The 21,275-nt window shown below is 41.2% G+C and overlaps 1 protein-coding gene across 1 annotated transcript in view; it reads right to left on the bottom strand.

Annotated features, from left to right (window-relative positions):
- Positions 1 to 2,417: 2,417 nt before the first annotated feature.
- The window catches only part of LOC146990557 (double-stranded RNA-specific editase 1-like), a 39,819-nt gene continuing 20,961 nt past the window's right edge, over positions 2,418 to 21,275 (bottom strand). Inside the window, exons 3-11 of the mRNA XM_085795290.1 lie at positions 20,718 to 20,768; positions 17,871 to 18,814; positions 15,305 to 15,419; positions 10,962 to 11,130; positions 9,940 to 10,094; positions 8,315 to 8,483; positions 4,978 to 5,159; positions 3,776 to 3,954; positions 2,418 to 2,635 (exon numbers count right to left, since the gene is read on the bottom strand). Of these exons, the coding sequence (XP_085651416.1) occupies positions 2,459 to 2,635; positions 3,776 to 3,954; positions 4,978 to 5,159; positions 8,315 to 8,483; positions 9,940 to 10,094; positions 10,962 to 11,130; positions 15,305 to 15,419; positions 17,871 to 18,814; positions 20,718 to 20,721 (2,094 nt within the window). The 5' untranslated portion in view covers positions 20,722 to 20,768 and the 3' untranslated portion in view covers positions 2,418 to 2,458. The remainder of the gene's footprint in view (positions 2,636 to 3,775; positions 3,955 to 4,977; positions 5,160 to 8,314; positions 8,484 to 9,939; positions 10,095 to 10,961; positions 11,131 to 15,304; positions 15,420 to 17,870; positions 18,815 to 20,717; positions 20,769 to 21,275) is intronic.

Raw genomic sequence — 21,275 nt, 5'->3', positions numbered from 1 at the left:
TGGAGCAGATCGTCCGGCCTCGAGTTGCTCTTGGGTTCTTTTTCCGGCAAAACATTAAGGTCAAGTGTAAATCTGAGGATGGACTGTGCTCATCTCAAACTCAGATAATACATTAAAAAAATAAATAAATAAGCAAAAGACCTGCCAGCTCAAGAGTCCAGTCTCCACATGTCCAAGGTTCATCACGAGGTGAGAAGACGAACCTCCAGTCTTGATTGGTGAAGCTCCACCACCTCGTTTCCATGGTAACTCCAGCTTATACACTGTGTGTTTGCCTTTAACTTAAAGCAAAAGGCAAAGACAGAACAGCAGTAGGCTACCGCAGTAACATTTTATTAAATCTCTATCTCAGTGACTCGACTCAGTTTCTACATGTTGTATATTGTATATTTTTCATGCTTTGACACAAACACCTCATGCAGTCGGCTCTGCAGTCCCAATCTCAAACAATAACAAAGTGCATGAAGTCATCTGGAGCTGCATAGGCTCATCACACACCAACATATGGACAGAATTAAATTAGAAACAGAAGGCTGCACATTGAAAATATATAAAGAAAATAAGTTAATAATTTAGTTGAAGCCAGAGGTTAAAAATCTGAAGTCCTTTACGGCAGATGCCTGATTTTTTAGAAAATTTAAAACATATTTACAGGAAAAAACTAACAAAGAAAATGTAACATCTGATGTTAAACATAGTGGATCAGTAGAGGTTAAAAGGAGCAGAAACATACTTACTACAGTCAAACACCACATCATACATTATACAGTTGAATAGTTTGAGGTACAAGGTTTGTAGAGGGTAGCGGGTTTGTGTAAAATAAAACAATAAAAAAGACAAAATTAATACATTTCAAAGGCTTTAGAAAAAGCAAAATGCTGACATCATCTTTGGTGTTTTGCACTGTGGTGAAAATGACTTTCAACACCAACAATATTCACCGACTCTGACACATTTGCATAAGAGTAGTTGGTGGAACTAATCCTGCACCACTCGGTCACCAAACCTGTGCGTTGAGGAAATGAGCAAACACAGAGGATTTAAAGGACAGGACCAACAAAATAAAATGAATGAAGCATTTGTTTGGACCAAAGAAAACTGGTCATCTGTGAGTAAACCGGTTTTAAATGTGGCCTCAGCACCTGCTGCTAATCACAACTAGCCTACTAGCTAGTAACGTAATAGTGCTCCGCCTCCTTTCAATATGAAATTCAATTATTATTATTATTTGATGTGGTTGTTGGACCACGTCACAACCCTGCCTTCACCATATGGCTTCACCAGTTTACAGTTAATGTATTAAGTGTTACATTTGACAGGAAGTGTGATGGATGGATGGAGCTAACGGTTAGCTAACGGTTAGCCTCGAGAGGGAGCTGTAGCCGAGCCGATGAAGCACTGAGAACCGTTCTTCCTTTCACTTTGGTGCAATCATACATGCAAGATTAATACGTCACATACAGCGAGTTGCATTCCCGGTCTTCCTTAGTATAAAGTTGCATAACTGTATAATTATCTTTGTTTTAAAACCCTCCTGTTGTCCTCCTGGGTCAAGGAAGGAAAGAAGGAAGGAAGGACGAAGGGAAAGAAGGAAGGACGAAGGAAGGACGGAAGGAAGGAAGGAAGGAAGGAAGGAAGGAAGGATGAAGGGAAAGAAGGAAGGACGAAGGGAAGGAAGGAAGGAAGGAAGGACGAAGGGAAAGAAGGAAGGAAGGAAGGAAGAACAAAGGGAAGGAAGGAAAGACTAAGGGAAAGAAGGAAGGAAGGAAGGACGAAGGGAAGGAAGGAAGGAAGGACGAAGGGAAGGAAGGAAGGAATGAAGGACGAAGGGAAAGAAGGAAGAAAGGAATGACAAAGGGAAGGAAGGAAGAATGGAATGACAAAGGGAAGGAAGGAAGGAAGGACAAAGGGAAGGAAGGAAGGACGAAGGTAAAGAAGGAAGGAAGGAATGACGAAGGGAAGGAAGGAAGGACGGAAGGACGGACAAAGGGAAGGAAGGAAGGACGAAGGTAAAGAAGGAAAGAAGGAGGGAGGGAAAAAAGGAAGGAAGGGAAAGAATGGAGGAAAGAAGGAAGGGGAAAAGGATGGAAAGAAAGACGGAAGGAGGGAACAGATCAGGTCGATTGGATCAAAAGAGGAAGGAGGAAGAAATGAGGACAAAGGGAAGGAAGGAAAGAAGGAAAGGATTGTGGAAAGAAGGAAGGGAAAAGGGAAGGGAAGGAAAGAAGGAGGGATGGAGGAAGGGAGCAAACTGGGTCAATTTGACCCAGAAGGACAACAGGAGAGAGTTTGTAGTGCTGGCTGAGAACAAAAATAGCATGAGGAATGTTAAATCTGGGGATGCTGACATCTGGGTTTGGTGCGTCTTTCTTTCCAGTAACACACAGTCCGGTCCGTGGCGGTTCGGTTCATAAGATCCAGCGGACCGAGCGACCGAGCGGCGCCGGCGGCCGTGGCCTCAGGTGGTCAGAGCGAACTGGTCCTGCTCGATGGGCTTCTTCACCCAGGCGCCCAGCGCGGCTCGGTGGAAGGCTCTGAAGAGGCTCTGCTTGGCCGCGTGGTACTCCACCGCCGCCTGCTTGGCCTCGTGGTAGCTGCAGGGCCGCGGCGTCCTGATGCGCAGCGTCGGGGACAGCTATGGGACACAAATGCAAAAAAAAAACAACCAAAAAACCATCACCACATGCAGCTCTGGAAAAAACTCAGAGAGCACTTTCACAAATGTTTCTTAAAGGGACAACGAGGAGTTTTGGAAAAGCGAAGCGTTTTCACACTACATTTATGAGCCTCCGCGCACCGTGAAATTCTTTGACCGGTGCAAGACAGACTCATGTTTTCATTCATCAAGAATTAAAGTCAGAGGTTGGAAGACGATCACGTACCGTCGTAGTTCCCACCATAAACGGCGATTTGGCGGCGTTATTCTCATGACTCGCCACGAAACCGAAAGTAAAGAAATGCTGGTCGGCTCGACCAGCATTTCCACCACCACTAATAATAACAACATAACCATAGAGACAAAATGATATATTTATCGAAAATGGGCCCATTAACAAGTGGTAACGTAGATTCATCCACATTAACGTGAGACTTTATTATAACCAAATAGAAACTCCTTGTTGTCCCTTTAAAAGCCTCTCTACATGTACGACAGTCGTTCTTTTCTTTTTTAAACACCAACACAAACACAACTCATTCTACTTAATGAGACACTGATGAGGTCATCACCTGAACCACATCTGGTTTTATAGGAAGATTATAAATAAAAACCACTGCTGGGATTAAACATTGACATTATCCCACAAAAACTCATTTATAAACTCTTCCTGAGGTAAAATATTCTTGCTGTGTTGTTTAGGAATAAATATGAACATGTTTTCTTTGCATTATTATTATTCAAGGTCTGAAAAGACTTGATATTTTTTTGTTATTTTGACTAGTTTAGTCATTTTCAGCCAATAAAAGCTCTAAATGACAATATTTACGTTTCCATTAAAAGTACGGACTTTGGTGAAAACTATAAAAACTCGCGCGAGTTTTCCGCAGCTGTCCTTTCAAGATAAATGCATAAAAAGTCCGGAAAAAAACTGCCTCGGGAGCTGGTGGCGGTGAGAAAAGACGTTTGAAAAATTGATTTAAGACATTCTAAGACCTTGTTTTTAGATGAATGAATTCAATGCCTTTTAAGACTTTGTAAGGATCCGTACGAACCCTGGGAGTCAACATCGACGCTAATTGATGCTAAGTCTTGTTGTGACGTCTGCTGCTACCTTACCTTGCAGTGCAGGCGCATCCAGCGGCTGTAGAGGACGTGTTTGCAGAGTCTGGAGGGTCGACCCAGGTCGTCTTTCCCCGTGGTGGCGTTGATCACCTCCAGCCCCTGGTCGCCCACCGTCCAGTTCACGCTGAAGTTCGGTGCTTTTCCCGGCTGACGCGCCTCAGCGTTACTTATTCCTACAGAGCATCAAGCAGCATGGGAATCAAGTTTTATTAATCTAGACACTGAAGAAAGCTACAGCATCCTGAACAAGAGGAAACCTCCAGAGCTGGAAACGTAAAGGGATAGTTTAACATTTAGTCAGATCCTCCTATAGTCACAGCAGTAGGTTCATCACCTTTAATTATCGATGCATGTTGTTTTGAGATCTCAAACTCATCAAATACACAATCCAACAACTCCACAACGCTCTGGTGGACAAGTTGTGACCTGCACATTCACCAAGCTATGAGATATTCATGTATAATTATGTAACATTACAACACATGAAGCAATACTCTATAATACTTTGCGCTTTTACCTCTACAACAACTCTGTGTGGTAACGTTGTGTTATTATCTCATAGTGTGGTGAATGTGCAGGTCACAACTTGTCCACCAGAGCGTTGTGGAGTTGTTGGATTGTGTATTTGATGAGTTTGATGACGTTCACCTCCAGCTCACGTCTCCGCCCCGCCGATCTCAAAACAACATGCAGCGATAATTAAAGGTAATGAACCTACTGCTGTGACTATAGGGATTATGGTGAGAGGAGGATCTGACTAAATGTTGAACTATCCCTTTAAGCCAACATTGTTTACAGTCAATGATCGTCTAACTGGCTGACTGTCTTCTGAGCGACTAAATACAGCATGATTCAGGTTGTGTGTGGACTGAGGCTTTGGTACTTTCACAGCATTAACAACATAGACCCCTGCCCTGCTTTATAATTCCAACATCACATGGAAATGTAACTTTAAGTAGTATGGGACCTTTAAATGAGAAAGAAAATGATAAATGTAGTTGATTTCCTGACTTTGACAAACAGCCCTCAACCTTCCATAAAAGCGGCAGCGAGCAGCGAGGAAACGCTGCTTTCCAGACGTGTGAAGGATGCTCCACGGCCCCGGTTGGATTTGAAAGCTTCCCGTCAGTAGAGCAGTCAAGCATTCATTTGTGAAAGTGCAGCAGCGTTCCTCATCCTCTCACTCACTCACTCACCGCTGAGCAGCGGCCTGTTGAGGCTGAAGGGCTGCGGCAGCTCCTCCATCTCCGTGATCCTCTGGTACATGGCTCTGGAGAGGTGGTCGGCGTGGTACAGGCTGCCCAGGATGATGCTGGAGAAGTAGACGGGCTCGGTGAAGTAGCTCATCAGAGAGCCCTGGAAGCCCACCACGTTCCACCTGAAGGACAGAGCCGAGGTTTGGTTCAGATTCATTTCCTTTGACAAAGAGAAGCCATTTAATTTCTTTTTTTCTTTTTTTGTCATTTACTTTTTATTGGTTTTTGATTTTACATGTAAACGAACAAACAGTCAAACAATCAACATGAAGCTTAGATGTAGAGATTAAAACTCAGCAAAAGTGTTAATCAATTTAAAGGGATAGTATAATTTTTTTTAAGTGGGGTTGTATGATCTACAAATAGCCCCTAAGTACTTTAATTGCAGTAGAAGACTCTCTGCACTCCTCCCGTTAGCAACGCCAGCCCATAGCCCTGCCCAGAGATTTACAACATACATTGTTGTGAACAGACCCAAAGAAACGGCCTATTTTCGTGGCCTAAAAGAGGTTTTACCTGAAAAAAAATACACAGTTCCATTGTTCGCTATAATATAATTTTTTCCAGCCCTTCAAAGTGCAGGAAAAACACAGTTTTTATTTAGACCTAACCAACTGCTGAAAGGCGGGCAGTAACCCTGGGCGGAGGGATACGTGAGTTGGTTAGGTTAGTTGGCGAAAATAGGCTGTTTCTTTGGGTCTGTTCACAACACTGTATGTTGTAAATCTCTGGGCAGGGCTATGGGCTGGCGTTGCTAAAGGGAGGAGTGCAGAGAGTCTTCTACTGCAATTAAAGTACTTAGGGGCTATTTGTAGATCATACAACCCCACTTTAAAAAAATGATACTATCCCTTTAAAAGTAAGTTTAGAAAAGGAGTGTTTGAAATGTATAGCAGCGAGGAGGAGAGATAAATGATGTAAACTTATATGGTGTCCTGTGGATGTTCTTGTTATGTTGTATGTGAGATATAATTTTTGTTTGGTTTGAAATAAATATGATCAATCAATCAATCAAAAGTCCTATAGACGAGTACAAAAGTATCAAGGGGAAAGTAAAAGCGTATATAACACCTCCAGTCCAGAAAGTGAGAGAAAAAGTAAATACATAAAAGTATTCTGATAGTCCAGTCTGAGATGACCTGAAATCCAGACTGGATTTCAGTGGTAGAGACATATGTAATCCATTTTTGCCAATTATCAATAAATACCTCTTCTTGTGTTCTTAAATTAAAAGTAATTATTTCCATTACAAAGATGCTGTACACAATATCAATCCATTCATCTACACGAGGTACCTGCCTCTTCAGCCATTTCTTCCTTATTGATTTCTTACAGGCCACCAGTAATATTCTCAGCAAATATTTATCTTTGTTCCTCCACTCCAGTTCCTCTAGACCCACCAAATATAACTAATTAAAACAAAAAGTTATTTTTGTTGAGACACAGTCTCTAGAATTTGATTGTACGCGCAACCAAAATGGGGTCACAACAGGGCAACACCAGAATATACAATAGTGATTCGCCTCTTTGCTTCCACAACATCTCCAACATTCTGTCTGATATGATCTCTTTTGATATGGAGTGCAGAAATAGCGGATGACATTTCCCATGTATATTCTCTCCAGAGGGGAGAATTTGTTGTTTTCCATTGTTGTTTAAAAATGTCCTTCCAGTTCTCCGCGATTTCATTTCTAAAAGACAAATCTGAGTCCAGCAGCAGCAGCACAGAGGAGCTGTTAGTGTCTCATCAAGACGTCTAATCAACGCTCCAGTGGCCTGAAGACACCGGAGACCAGGAGCTGACAGCGGAGACAAAGACTGAGTGATTGCAGCATGACACCGGGATCATTCAACTGCTTTTACATATGCACGTAATCATCAGGATTCCTGCTGTTCTGCTCCAGAGACACCCATCAACATCTCAAGTGGTTCTGAGACACTGTCCTGTTATTCATATCTTTAAAGGTCCCATATTGTATAAATGAGAGATCTGTGTTGTCTTTTTCATGTCATAAAGCAGCTCTAATACTGTGAAAGCCTGCATCCAGAAACTGAGCCTTAAGACCAGCGATCGCAACCTCCTGAACTTTGTTGGAGAACTGGTTCATGTGGTGCTACACAGTGTTCATTTATCAGACCAGACGAGATGAAATATATTCGTCAAAGATGTGTTTTTTTTTCCACGACAAAAACGAGACAAAGATGAGACAAAATCAATACTAAACACTGGCTGTGACGAAATTAACACGCATTTTTTGTTGGCGAAAAAAAAAACGAGAGATGAAATCTACTTAATTGAATAAAAACTTAATAAATTGTCTCTTTCCTTTTTCGTCACAGACTTTTAAATTACAATCCAAAAAGTGCTGCCAATCAATACTCCCGTGTTTCAATAAACACTGAACAGTAGAAGATAAAACTGGGTCGATATGTATATTTACCTATCTAATAACCTATCTTACTTCAGAGAAAGACATAAATCTTGCGAGATGAGTGAGAAAAAGACTAAAATGAATCTATTGGTTTGACTAGACTTAGTTTGATTAACTTTAAAAAAAAGACTGTTGACTAACTGCCAAGACTTTTCGTCGACTAAAATGTGACGAAACAAAAAAGACTAAATATGACTAAAACTAATAAGGGCGTTTGACACAAGATTAATGCTGCGTTCAAGACAACTCGGAAGTTGGAAAAAAACCAGCTCCGAGTTGTAAAAAATGAATTGAACGCCGTCGAACTCGGAAATTACAGGTCGGAAACTCTGGTATCATATCAGAGCTCCGACTTTCTGACTTGTACGTCACGACAACATCAAAACATGGCGGCCCTCGTCTTAAACGGTTAGAATTTAGACATTTGAAGTTATTTGTTGAGGTTTTAATGCATATTTTTGTGTAGGAATAACGTTTAACTGTTATCAAGGCTGTAACATTATATGTGTACTCATCTGCAGCGTCTCCTCTCCTCCAAAATAAACACAATTTACTGCTGCATTGATTTTCATATTCAGCTATGAGCCACAACATGCCAAACTTCTTTCAGGTATCCATGTTTTTTTTCTTCCGAGTTCCTGCAGCGTGAACACAATGATGTCGGAAGTCGGAAATTTCCGAGTTGGGAATTCCGACCTCCGAGTTGTAACGCAGCATAAGACTAAATTGAAAAATAGCCAACAAAATGAACACTGGTGCTAGAACCAAACTCTGCTACAGGCTGCCAACTGGCCGTCTGACTTTGTGTTTACAGAGTGAGTGGATGAGATGAAAGCCAGTCAGACCTGGCGATCTTGTCGCTGCAGGACATGGTGAGCAGCCTCTCGCCCTGGAGGACGCCGTCCCACGTCTGGATGGTGTTGCTGGAGCGGACTGGGATGGTTCCTTCTCCGGACTCGATCTTGGTGCGGAGCTGGCCGCGCGCCTTTCTGTTGGGGTGTCGGTCTCCCTGGTCTGACACAGAAAACAAACTCACACATGTTCTCATATAGTGTCACATATCAGCCAGTTGTGGGTTATTGGTTTAAAAAAAAAAATCCCCCTTTGTCACTTCAGTTTCAAACCAGCCGACCCTTACCAAGATGGCTGCCATTTCTGGCATAGAGACGAATACTTCACCACAGAGTTTTAGCCGTGGGACACATTTTGTGATGTAAAACACAGAGTAACTGCATTTGAAAGTGAAAAATACAAACTCTCAATGAGGATAATAATACAGTTGAAAAATTAAGTGCAGTATAAAAGTGCAAAAACATTGTGGGGATTCATGAAGGAAAACAAAACAAAACAAAACAACACCAGACAGTAACAGATGAGACATTATAATTTAACATAAATCAGAGCAGCAAGATAATAAAGAAAAGGAATTATAAATTAGAAGTCCAGGCCTAATTTCTTGGCGTAAGAGACAAAAAAATAATTTAAATTCATTAACAAAACACAAGATTTTGCACAATGAATGTGTTATTGCTAACTTGCTAATGCTGAGCTGATATTTATTTACAGTGACTCATATTTTTGCAGAAATCTTTGTTTTGCATCTGCTAAATTTTGCCTTTTCATGTTGTTAATGATTTCATTTATGAGGAGAAATAACAAATGAAGATTTTTCTTCCCCAGGAACTGCAATGGAAATAGACGATTGTGTCTAATACCCAAGGTGGATTTTGCCAAGTTTAAAGGTATAGTTCAACATTTTGGAAAATTGTCCCATTGCCATAATCCCTATAGTCATAGCAGTAGGTTTGTTACCTTTAATTGACGGTGCAAGCTATTTTTAGAACGGCGGAGCAGAGCTGCGAGCTGCTCAGAGCTACGCTACGGAGGCTCATGAGATTTCTTGGTTTCCCTCATCAAACTCATCAAATACACAATCCAACAACTCCACAACGCTCTGGTGGACAAGTTGTGACCTGCACATTCACCACGCTATGAGATAATAACACAACGTTACCAGACAGAGTTGTTTTAGAGGGAAATTCATGCAAAACCGCTGATGCGCGTTGCCTTCAGGGACAGTTTTTCATCAAGCAGTCTCTGTATTTCCCTCTAAAACAACTCTGTCTGGTAACGTTCTGTTAATATCTATATAGATATATATAGATATATATATATAATATATTGTGTATTTGATGAGTTTGATGAGGGAAACCAAGAAATCCCACTAGCCTCCGTAGCGTAGCTCTGAGCAGCTCGTGGCTCTGCTCCGCCATTCTAAAAATAGCTTGCACCAACAATTAAAGGTAACGAACCTACTGCTATGACTATACTGTAGGAATTATGGCAATGGGTCAATTTGAAAAAATGTTGAACCATCCCTTTAAACACTATTATACAACACTATCACATTGCACAATCGTGGATCTCTAATCAACACACTGAAGACGTATTCTGGTGCTGGTCCACTCACCCTCCACTCCAGCTTCGTGGGGGGAGAAGATGCGAGCGTCTCCGCAGGGCGAGGTGCTGATGTACAGGTGGAACTGGACGTTGTCTTTCAGTCTGAAGCCTTGTCTGTTGTCACACCGGGTGAAGATGGATCTGTGCTGCTCCTCTGTGTTGTTGCTGAACACACAGATGGAGACAAATGATTCACAGGCCAAAAGGATTCTGACTTTGTGACTTCTTTAAAGGGATAGTTCACCCAAAATTCAAATTTCACTCATTATCTCCTCCCCCTCATGTGGACTAAGGGCTGGGAGAAGTTTCAGAGTCCTCCGTGTCTTCTCTGAGTTACAGCGGGGCTCCGTGCAGCACTGCATGTCCATATGACGGTAGCGAATGGAGCTCACTTTTCTTCGTCCAAAAAGACACACCAAAAAACATCCAAATACCTCCATAGTGCTCGTCTGTAATGTCCCTCTTGTATTGAAGCCCCAACATGAGAAATTGTTTGGAAAAAAATTAAATAAGTCTATGTTTTAAGCTTGTTTGTAGCAGAAGCTCCCAGTGTTTCTCTGCCGGAATCTCGCGTGATTTGCGGAGCCGTGAACTGGGTGTCGATGCAAATTGCGCGAGATTTGGACGGACCAAGAAGAGCAGTGCTGGGAGCTTACGCTACAAACAAACTTAAAATATAGACTTATTGAATTTTTTTCTGAACAATCTCATGTCGGGGCTTCAATACAAGAGGGACATTACAGACGAGCACTATGGAGGTATTTGGATGTTTTTTGGTGTGTCTTTTTGGATGAAGAAAAGTGAGCTCCGTTCTCAACCGTCATGTGGACATGCAGTGCTGCACGGAGCCCCGCTGTAACTCAGAGAAGCCACGGAGGACTCTGAAACTTCTCCCAGCCCTTAGTCCACATGAGGGTGAGTAGATAATGAGTGAAATTTCAATTTTGGGTGAACTATCCCTTGAAGGACCCGGCCGTGGCTGACCTTGGAGACCTGCAGGTGCATTGTGGGTAGAGTCGTGCTGTGCCTCACCTGAGGAAATGCTCCAGCTGCGAGTACAGGTACCTGACGAGAGACCTCCGAGCTACGATCTCAGCGTGGCAGTCGTTGAGGGCCAGACCTCTGTCGCTCATGTACTCGCCATTTATACACTTGGTCCCCGTGGAAACACAGATGACCTCGGCCTCCTTCACATCCGTACCTGGACAGCAGAGTGGTGACATACACACTGTCAAACAATAGTCAACGAATAACTCTTTTATTATCATTAAAAAATAGTTCAGTTTGGTTCATTATGTCTTCATTTGATGATGTGTTTGTTAGCATGTTTGGACATATGGATATTTAATAGGGTGGGAGAAAAAATCGATTCACATAAGTATCGCAATATTTTTTTTTAGATTTTTAAATTAATTTATTTTTTTTTTCCAAAATTTTTTTTTATTTTTATTTTTTTAGATTTTTTTAAAATATTGTGCAATGTGCATTTGTTCGCCTTTTTTACATCCAGAGAGTCCAGGTTTTGAAAAGGGTTTAAGTTGACTTTATAATGGAGTATGTTCATTTCTAGGCTCCTACAGTATTTGTGTGCAGATAAATGTTAAAATGTAGCAGTTTACCTCAGTCTATATCTCATTTTGTCAGAAAGTTTTTTTCTATACTCTTTTATTTCTGCCTCTTTTATGCAGTCCAGGCTTTTGGAAAGAGAGTAAACATGTATATTGCTGCTGAATAAATCTTAAAAACGTGTACACTTGTACATGTGATGTGTATTTTGGGGGGAAATATGGTTCCTGGAATAGTCTGTAGACAATCATAATCATTCAACTATTTCACTGGAGTTAAAAATGCAGATTAAAAATAGAGAAAATTGCCAATATTGTAGAATCGCAATTTAAATCGAATCGGCATCCAAAGATTCTTCTACGATTTCTACGAGGAGAAAAGCATATCGTCCCAACCCTAATACTGTATTTAATATAAATTTTAACAATACTGGGAGATTCAAGTGATATAACTAAAGAAATAAACCTGAAGAAAAGACTGCAGTTCTAAAGAAAAGCAATTTTTTGTTGAGGAATAAATTAGGACACACCCACATTGTTACTCAGCTTTTTGTTCTATTTAAACCTCAGACGTTTAGTTTGATATGATGCTCCTGACTGTTGAAGTGAGAGTGAACACCATGGTGAGATGCAAAGAGCTGTCTGAGACTGTAGCAGCTTATCAGCCTGGTGAAGTATTTTAAAAACATCTCAAAACTATTTGAAATCCGGAAAAAAAAAAGTCTACAAATGGAGGACATTCAATACAACTGGCAACATGTCGAGAGCAGAGCAGAAGATGCTAAAAGACGTCTCCAAAAACACTAAAATGTCATTGCAGAAGAGACTGTACAGGTACAAGTGTAACTCTCATGGGAAGTGCTGTCTAAGAGAAACAGAGAAAACCAGACAAAGACAAAGACCAGGGGCCTCATTTATCAACCGTGCGTAGAAATGGTTCTAAATTCTGTCGTAGGAATGAAATTTAGAATGTGTGTAAGTACAAAAAAATCCGTATTTATCAAATGTGTGGACACCGGTCGTACGCACACTAGTAAGTAATCAGTGATGATAAATCCCACCTGTTCCTAACTACCATGGTTAGGGTCATTTGCATTCAGAAACGCCTCCAATTGACTATATATGGTAGCAACAATCCCTTTAATAATGTGTGAATGGATTTTTTTCCCCACACCAATATCATGGCAAAGAGGGCGGAGAAGAGGAGTTTCTCTGATACCGAGATTGACGTACTTGTAGGAGAAGTTGAATCAAACCAAAAAATACTGTTTGGAACACTAAATGCTGCAGGTGTACAAACAAATTTGTTCTTAAGTCCTACTTGCGAAGTTTTTACGGAGATTGTGGCATTCATGAATGTTTTCTTATCCAGAATTTGTTCTTAACTAAGAACAAAATCTACGAACAGTCAGGAGTATACTTACGCACTTTTAAGTGCTGAGACTTCTGCAAAAATAACCAATTATAGCGTTTTCTTTTGTTCTGCAGTTGTATGATATTATATGATTTGAATAAGAATTATTTTCTTATCTTTTATGATGTTTTTAATAATCATATATATTAATAATAATAATTGACAAATCATTGTAGTCTCTTAAAAAACATTATAGACACTTAATTCATATCAGTTTTTTTTTCTCTTTTTTTTGGGGGGGGGGGGGGGCATACAGCTGCCGATATGATTTTTTTTCCTAATTGCGGGCTGCAACAGTGCACTTACTGTAAGTGTTCACACTATACACAACTGTTTTTTTTTCATATGTGATAATATGATGATATTTATGGTGGCACATGTGAGAGTGTGGTCTCTCTGATAACAACCGAAGAGCTGCATCCACTGCTGACGCTACTAAATATAAATATAAAAAAATATAAACTAAATATAAGCCTTTTGTTTGTTTCTTTGTTTCATTCCTGCCGCAGTAGCACCACTTCACTACTTAAGTTCTTTTTACATTTGGAGTCTGGTGCTCCCTCCCAGATTTTCATTTGAGCATTTCAACTTTCTTTCTCACTTCACCTTCTCTGCTCAGTGCCTGTGGGTGCTGTTTGCACACGGCCCTGCAGTCTCATGCCCTTTTACGGGCATTGATGGGGCGGTTACCTATGCTAATCCTATGTTAATTAGACTCACCTGGCACACGCCCTCAACTTACGAGGAGCTGGCATTCATCAAGTAAGAACACAGCTGCGAACAATTCTGAGGCTTACGAACGCGTTGATGAATCTGACGTAGGGTTTTCTTAAGGAACTTCTTAAGAACAACTAAAGAAAGAATCTAAGAAGGTTCTTAAGAAGATATTGGTGAATGAGGCCCAATGGGCCCAATGGGCCTCATTCACCTACGTCAGATTCATCAACGCGTTCGTAAGCCTCAGAATTGTTCGCAGCTGTGTTCTTACTTGATGAATGCCAGCTCCTCTTAAGTTGAGGGCGTGTGCCAGGTGAGTCTAATTAACATAGGATCAGCATAGGTAACTGCCCCATCAATGCCCGTAAAAGGGCATGAGACTGCAGGGCCGTGTGCAAACAGCACCCACAGGCACTGAGCAGAGAAGGTGAAGTGAGAAAGAAAGTTGAAATGCTCAAATGAAAATCTGGGAGGGAGCACCAGACTCCAAACATAAAAAGAACTTAAGTAGTGAAGTGGCGCTACTGCGGCAGGAATGAAACAAAGAAACAAACAAAAGGCTTATATTTAGTTTATATTTTATATTTATATTTAGTAGCGTCAGCAGTGGATGCAGCTCTTCGGTTGTTATCAGAGAGACCACACTCTCACGTGTGCCATCATAAATATCATCATATTATCACATATGAAAAAAAAACAGTTGTGTGTAGTGTGAACACTTACAGTAAGTGCACTGTTGCAGCCCGCAATTAGGAAAAAAAAAATCATATCGGCAGCTGTATGCCCCCCCCCGCCCCCAAAGAAAAGGGGGGAAAAAAATTATATGAACTAAGTGTCTATAATGTTTTTTAAGAGACTGCAATGATTTGTCAATTATTATTATTAATATATATGATTATTAAAAACATCATAAAAGATAAGAAAATAATTCTTATTCAAATCATATAATATCATACAACTGCAGAACAAAAGAAAACACTATAATTGGTTATTTTTGCAGAAGTCTCAGCACTTAAAAGTGCGTAAGTATACTCCTGACTGTTCGTAGATTTTGTTCTTAGTTAAGAACAAATTCTGGATAAGAAAACATTCATGAATGCCACAATCTTCGTAAAAACTTCGTAAGTAGGACTTAAGAACAAATTTGTTCTTAAGAACGGTTCGTGAATGAGGCCAATGTTCTTTGGACAGATGAGTCTAAAACTTAATTATTTGGACACTAGAACAGGGTTTTCCTTATTTTTTCACATGATATAGTGATCAGGAATGTAAACACTCAGTTGTTACAGTCTCAGTTATGCTTAGGCAATATCCAAAAAGCAATTTAAATCCAGTATCATGCAGATAAAGCATATGGTGGGAAACATCTCAAATATTGGCCATAGCCCAATCCCAGAACTGTTAATAATAACCAGATTTTTATACAGGGAATCAGAATGAGGTATTACTACAGGAGCCTTATCGTTCCTGCTCATGCTGTAGCTGTAATATTCTCATAACACGCTTTACTTAATCAATTTCTAACAACCCGACTGGCTGCTGGTGCTCCGGGGGAAACGGTCGTCTGGCTCAGTCTCACTCCTCTTTAAACCAGAGTTTTTAATTGGCACCACTACTTCCAGAGAAAACGTAGCCTATAAGAGTATTTAACAAAAGTATTTTTTTGTAGGAAAACCCACCTGTTGTCATGACGACGCCTGCCAGGACTTTCCGCCGAGCGTGCGGAGATGTGAAGTTGTCGGTCAGTTCGCTGAATTTGTCCACAACCAGACGGGAGACGGCGTCGGCCAGGACCTGAGGACGGAGAGCAGAACAGACTCGTCCACTGACTTCACATGGAAGAAAATGCTTATTTAACATAAACAAATTCTTCACTGAAAGCTGTACTTTTAAGTTACTTATAAATACAAGTTACTTAGTTACGACAGTACCATGCGCCGTAACTGGATTTTAGATGACGTCAATGTGTAAATTCAACTATTTTTTGCCAAAACCTACAAAATATATACAGTATATTGGGAATTAATTAAAATAAATGTTTCTTTATCTTTCCAATTCATTAATTCAGCGTTACTGCTGTGATTGTTAGACTTGAATAAGTTAAGAAATAGCTTTTATTCTTAAGTTTGAGAGAAGGATTAAATTCCACAAATTCTCAGCACTTAGACTAAAACGGCCTCTAAGACGCTCGAGGCTCCTCAAAGTCACAGACAGAGTTGTTTTAGAGGGAAATTCAGAGACTGTTGATGAAAAACTACCCCCGACGGGAACGCACATTTAACATTTAAGCGGTTTTGCATGAATTTCCCTCTAAAACAACTCTGTGTGGTAACGTTGTGTTATTATCTCATAGCGTGGTGAATGTGCAGCTCACAACTTGTCCACCAGAGCGTTGTGGAGTTGTTGGATTGTGTATTTGATGAGTTTGATGAGGGAAACCAAGAAATCCCATGAGCCTCCGTAGCGTAGCTCTGAGCAGCTCACGGCTCTGCTCCACCGTTCTAAAAATAGCTTGCACCGACAATTAAAGGTAACAAACCTACTGCTATGACTATAGGGATTATGACAATGGCCAATTTTCCAAAATGTTGAACTATCCCTTTAAGGCTCAGTTACTGAATACAGGCTGTGACAGTGTTAATATAGAACCTGGACCTACTTTATGATTCAAAAAATACATGGACATCTGTCTGTACAAAGCAAAGGACCTTTAAACATAAGCATGAGGATCCAAAATAACAATTTATGTCATTTCACAGCAGGATAAAAGCTAGTGAACGCAATTTCTGAATATTTCTATTAGAAAGCTGCAGCGGTGTGATTGACGGGCCGGGATCTGAGCAGCTTAAACTGGTCAAATCTCTCCGGAGGTAGAGCGGAGTGACTCGGCCAGGCTTTTATAATGAACGGCAGTGTTTGAATAGCACTCAGGGCGTGATGGTAATTAAGATAGCAGCATTGTTATCAGCGTGCAGGGATTACAGGCAGGGATTATCTTATGTGTAAATACATCTAAGTGTATCGAAGCTCGTCTCCGTCTTCAATCAGACTGAGCCAGATCGCTCACGAGCGTTGACATTTGTAGATCTGATCAAACACACCACCGAAGCTTTTCTCAAAAAATTAAAGACAGATACATAATAAGAGTAAATCCTGGTATCTGGGGGTATTCACACCCTTCTCCTGGAATGGTAATTATAACAACAACACCTATAATGAACCTAAAAGAACCTTTAAAAGTTAGGAAACAGCTTTCTATGGGCGGAAATATGTGCCACTAGAAACTGAATTTCAATCATTTATATTCATCAGAATATCAGAATCAGCCTTTATTGTCACTATACAGAAGTAGTACAGCGAAACTTGCATTGTTTAATTTGAATACTTGCATTAAAAAAAAACTGAATCTAAATAGTACAATGTGAAATTGAATTTATTAGTTTGGACATGAATTCCTCAACGACCCGGATGTCTGTGACAGTAAATTGAAATTGAATTGCAAGAACTGAATTTGAATTGCGAGAATTTAAAGTGAAAAAATATAGAGTTTAATTTTCAGTGAGGATCAAATATTGTTTCAGAGAAACTGAATTAAATTTAATAATCTTACATTCAGTCTCAAGTTTATTGGAAATCAGGTCTAAAGTAATAAATTCAATTTCAAATTAAACTATTCAGCTGTTCAGATTCAGCTTTTAAATGCAATGATTCAAATTGAACAATAGTACAAATTCAAATTATGTGATTCAAATTGAGTTTTTTAATGCAATTATTCAAGTTTACCAATTCAAACTCAAATATAAATTATTCAATCAGATCAGTTTGTATTGGCACATATTTCTGTTCATAGCTTTCTGCTCTGCATAAACTCAAAATCTTTCCAAGAATATTTGTCTAATTTCTAGTCAAAACTAATCTCTTTCTACTTAAAATAAGACTCCTCACCTAAAAATAATTTGTTTTTAGATCATTTTCATTTGTTTCAAAAAAGATTTCACTTGAAATAAGTAGAAAAATCTGCCAGTGAAAGCAGGTTTTTTGTGTTTGTTATAAGGAAGAAAAACTTGATCCAAAAATACACTTGAAAGAAGTAAAAAGTGTCTAAAAACAAGCTACTTTTTAATGTGATGAGTCTTATTTTAAGTAGAATGAGATTTGTTTTGACTAGAAATGACATTTTGACTAGAGATAAGACAAATATTCTTGGTAGATGTAGAGTTGTTGCAGTGTGTTTTGCAGACTAACCTGTGGCAGGTGCAGCTGCAGCCCCTCTCTGGGAATCGGCTGCTGTGACGGCGTCTGATCCATCTGCAGGTTGAACAGCGCGGACAGCGCGGCCTGGGCGGCGCGCGCCTTCGCCAGCTTCTTGTTGCGGCCGGAGCCCTGGAAGTTCTGCGCGTCCACCGTCACCGACATGACGAAGTTCTTGGCGTGGCTCTCCCCGCTCTCCGACACAAAGTCGTACTTGAGGCCCGGCCGCAGCTCGTTGAGGATCATCACCGGGTTCTTGCTGCTGGTACGGGACACGGAGGCGGTGGGGACGGGGACGGGCAGCGATGACACCTGGACTAGGTTTGGGACGGGGGAGGAGGGGGGCAGCGGGTACTCTATCTCCAGAGAGCTGAAGGAAGCGTAACTGCTGGCGGCGAGGTAGAAAGAGTCGTGGTGGGACGTCTCGAAGGCGTTGAAGAGCAGGTCTGGGAAGTCCGCGTGGTCCGAGGTGAAGTCAGTGTGGACGGACAGCGTGCGGCCCATGGCCATGTGGGCTTCGGAGGCGTTGGGGAACTGGACGAAGGAGCGCAGCGCCTTCTCCGCCGCGCTCAGCTTGGCCTTCTTCTTGGTGGGGCCGGAGCCCTGGAACAGCTGGCCGTTCACCTCCACCGTCATGACGAAGACGGGCGCGTGCACCGGCCCCGTCTGGGACAGCAGCCGGTACTGCAGCCCCGGCTTGATCTCGTTCAGCTGCATGAGCGCGTTCTTGGGCAGAATGGGCCCGGGGGCTTTCTTACGCTTCTTGGGCTTGTACTTGTTGGAGTGCTGCGTGTGCCCGTTATTGCCCTCCTCTAAGGGACGCTTCCTCCCACCCCCAGCGCTCCCATTGGGAGGCTGAGCAGCCTCAGCTGCAACACCCTCTTTGGAGAAGAGGTTGTCCAAGTTCCGATTTTCCTTAACATCTGTGCTGCATGAACCTGCGGTGCCCAGAAAGAGTAACTTACAATGCCTTCGTTGCAGGATCTTGTAAATGTAAAATTTAGAGATTCCTTTATCTCTCTTTGCAACTGAACAAGTGATGTGTGTTCCTTAATCCTTACACTACAGAAAAATACACTAAACCATGTTCACACTATATGGAAATAAACAAATACTAACTAACACACAACCACAGTGAGTCCAGGCACAGGAGAAGTTACATTAACACATCGTCAGCCATCCTCTAGCTTTAACAAAGTTTAACCCTAACCCCCCAAATTACAAAGAACTCATTATTTCCTTAGATTTCTCTCTCTGGGGAGATGCTCTGTGTTTTTGGGGAACACATATCACCAGGCCCTGTTAACAAAGCCGATGGAACTTAATGTAAATTTCCATTTATAACATCCTCCAGCAAAAGCTCGATAGGTTACTCCTTTCGGTGCTCAGGACAGAAAGCAATCCTATAAAATGCAGGTTTAGACGGGATGTAAGATGGAGGAGGAGGAGGAGGGGGGAGGAGGAGGAGGGGGTCAAACAAGGCTGTCAAAGTTATTCAGATCCTGAAGAAAAACATCAGAAGAAATGTTATTTTTTGCATTTGTTAAACATCAAGACACAGACAACTTCAACTGCAGGTGTTAACGGTCGTAAATCAGAGGCTGCAGCTGCAACACAAAACATTTCACAGTGTAATAATCATCATATATTTATCCCCAAAGTGTCATAAACATGTTATATTTATCTCCAACACCCAGTGAATCCTGGATTATAATGAATTTGGGAAATTCAAATGCAGTTTCTGAATGATGCCACCTCCAATTTGGGACACAGCTTCTGTTTTCATCATTTTATCTGTGACATCTGTAGGACGAGAGGCTCTGGCGGTCGTGTCGTCATTCTCCCAGAGGAACAGTAACTACATTTAAAATCTCTGGTGGTGGGGGGAGGGAGGGGAGGGGGGGGGGGGATTACCGGTAGATAGGACTGGAGTTTCAGATTCTGTCACTGTAAACCAACCTCCAATATAAACTGTAAATCCCTTCTTTCCTGGACGAGGCTGCACAAAATAACAAGCATGCAAGAGGGAGATGAAACTCCAACATGAAACACACAATGGCCGATAATGCCCCTAAGCAACAGAAGGAGGAGGGGGGGGGGGGGTTGATTGTATGTCTGCTGGGGGAGGAGGGAACATATTGTTATTGTTTGCAAAAAAAAGAAGAAAAGAAAACAGACAGCGCTGCAGCTCAGCAACATCAAGTCCACTGAGGGTTGTGTAAAAGCCAACTGCAAGGTCAGCTGGTAGAAATACATCCCAAAACATCTGATGTTTCATTTATGTTGTGACTTTCTGTTTATACTTCTTGCAAAAAAATAAAATAAAATAAAAAAAGCCCTTGAATAACCTTGACCACTCGGCTCCCTCCAGTGTCGGGGCTTAATCCACATGTTGGTTTCACTTAGAGCAGGGACAGGATTACATGTCCAAACCCAAACCTCCAATGCTGTCAGATAAAAAGTAAATGTAGTTTGTTCTCTGTGTTAACTTCACTTAAAACCTTTATTATTATTTTTATCTCCATCTTTTCAATAAAGTCCTATTGAGGCTTTATCCTGGGGGGTCAGGTCGGTCGCTCTGGGCTGAAATAGACCGACGGTCCAATTCCAGATGTGGCTCTTCAGGAGGCTTTAGGGAGCTTTTCTTGGGAGCAAAAGGGGGACGAGCTTAGAATCCGCCATCCAAACGGTCTGCAGATACACCCTGACCCTCACTGGCAACAAGGAGTCGGATGATGTATTTTCAAGGACAAGTCATAGAGGGAGACGTCGGTGCACGGAGAATATTTCATAATCATCATTTATAAATACGCATCAATATCGTTATGAAAAGAGACTCACTCATGGTTTCTGCTCCGTCCTCCTCTAGCGCGGGCAGCCTCTGTTGGTGACCTGGAGGAAACACAGAGTGGAACAAGTTTTGAATTTAATTTAATTAAAGAGTAACTATACAAATGCTAACCCTCCTCTCCTCCATGTGCATTAGTTTCCAACAACGAAGCCGGTGAGAAATCAATCCATGGAGCGGTGGATAAGGTTATTTATCATCTACCATGTTACCATGTGTATATCTGTGTAGTCTTATCTGTCATCAACAAGGGATTACGGGTTACGGGGGAAATCCTCCTTTTCCCTCTCTCTTTAAAGGTCACATATTGATTTTTACAATTATAAAGCAGCTCTAGGTTCTATATCAACACTGAAAGTATCAAAGCCTCAGTCCCGTTCACTCGGGCTTTTGCTTTTATACGGTAGCTGAAAAAATTCAAACTTGCAAATATTTCTGTGAAGATAAGAGGATAACATTACAGCATGTTTATTCTCAAGACAAACAGGATAATTATTCCATTATCACAGAATGATTTATCTCGTTATTGGTCGATAACGAGATAAAAACAT

This window comes from Trachurus japonicus, chromosome 2, assembly GCF_045865225.1.
Source record: "Trachurus japonicus isolate A0001 chromosome 2, Traja_1.0".
Lineage (NCBI taxonomy): Eukaryota > Metazoa > Chordata > Actinopteri > Carangiformes > Carangidae > Trachurus > Trachurus japonicus.
This window is presented reverse-complemented; position numbering and strand designations above follow the sequence as displayed.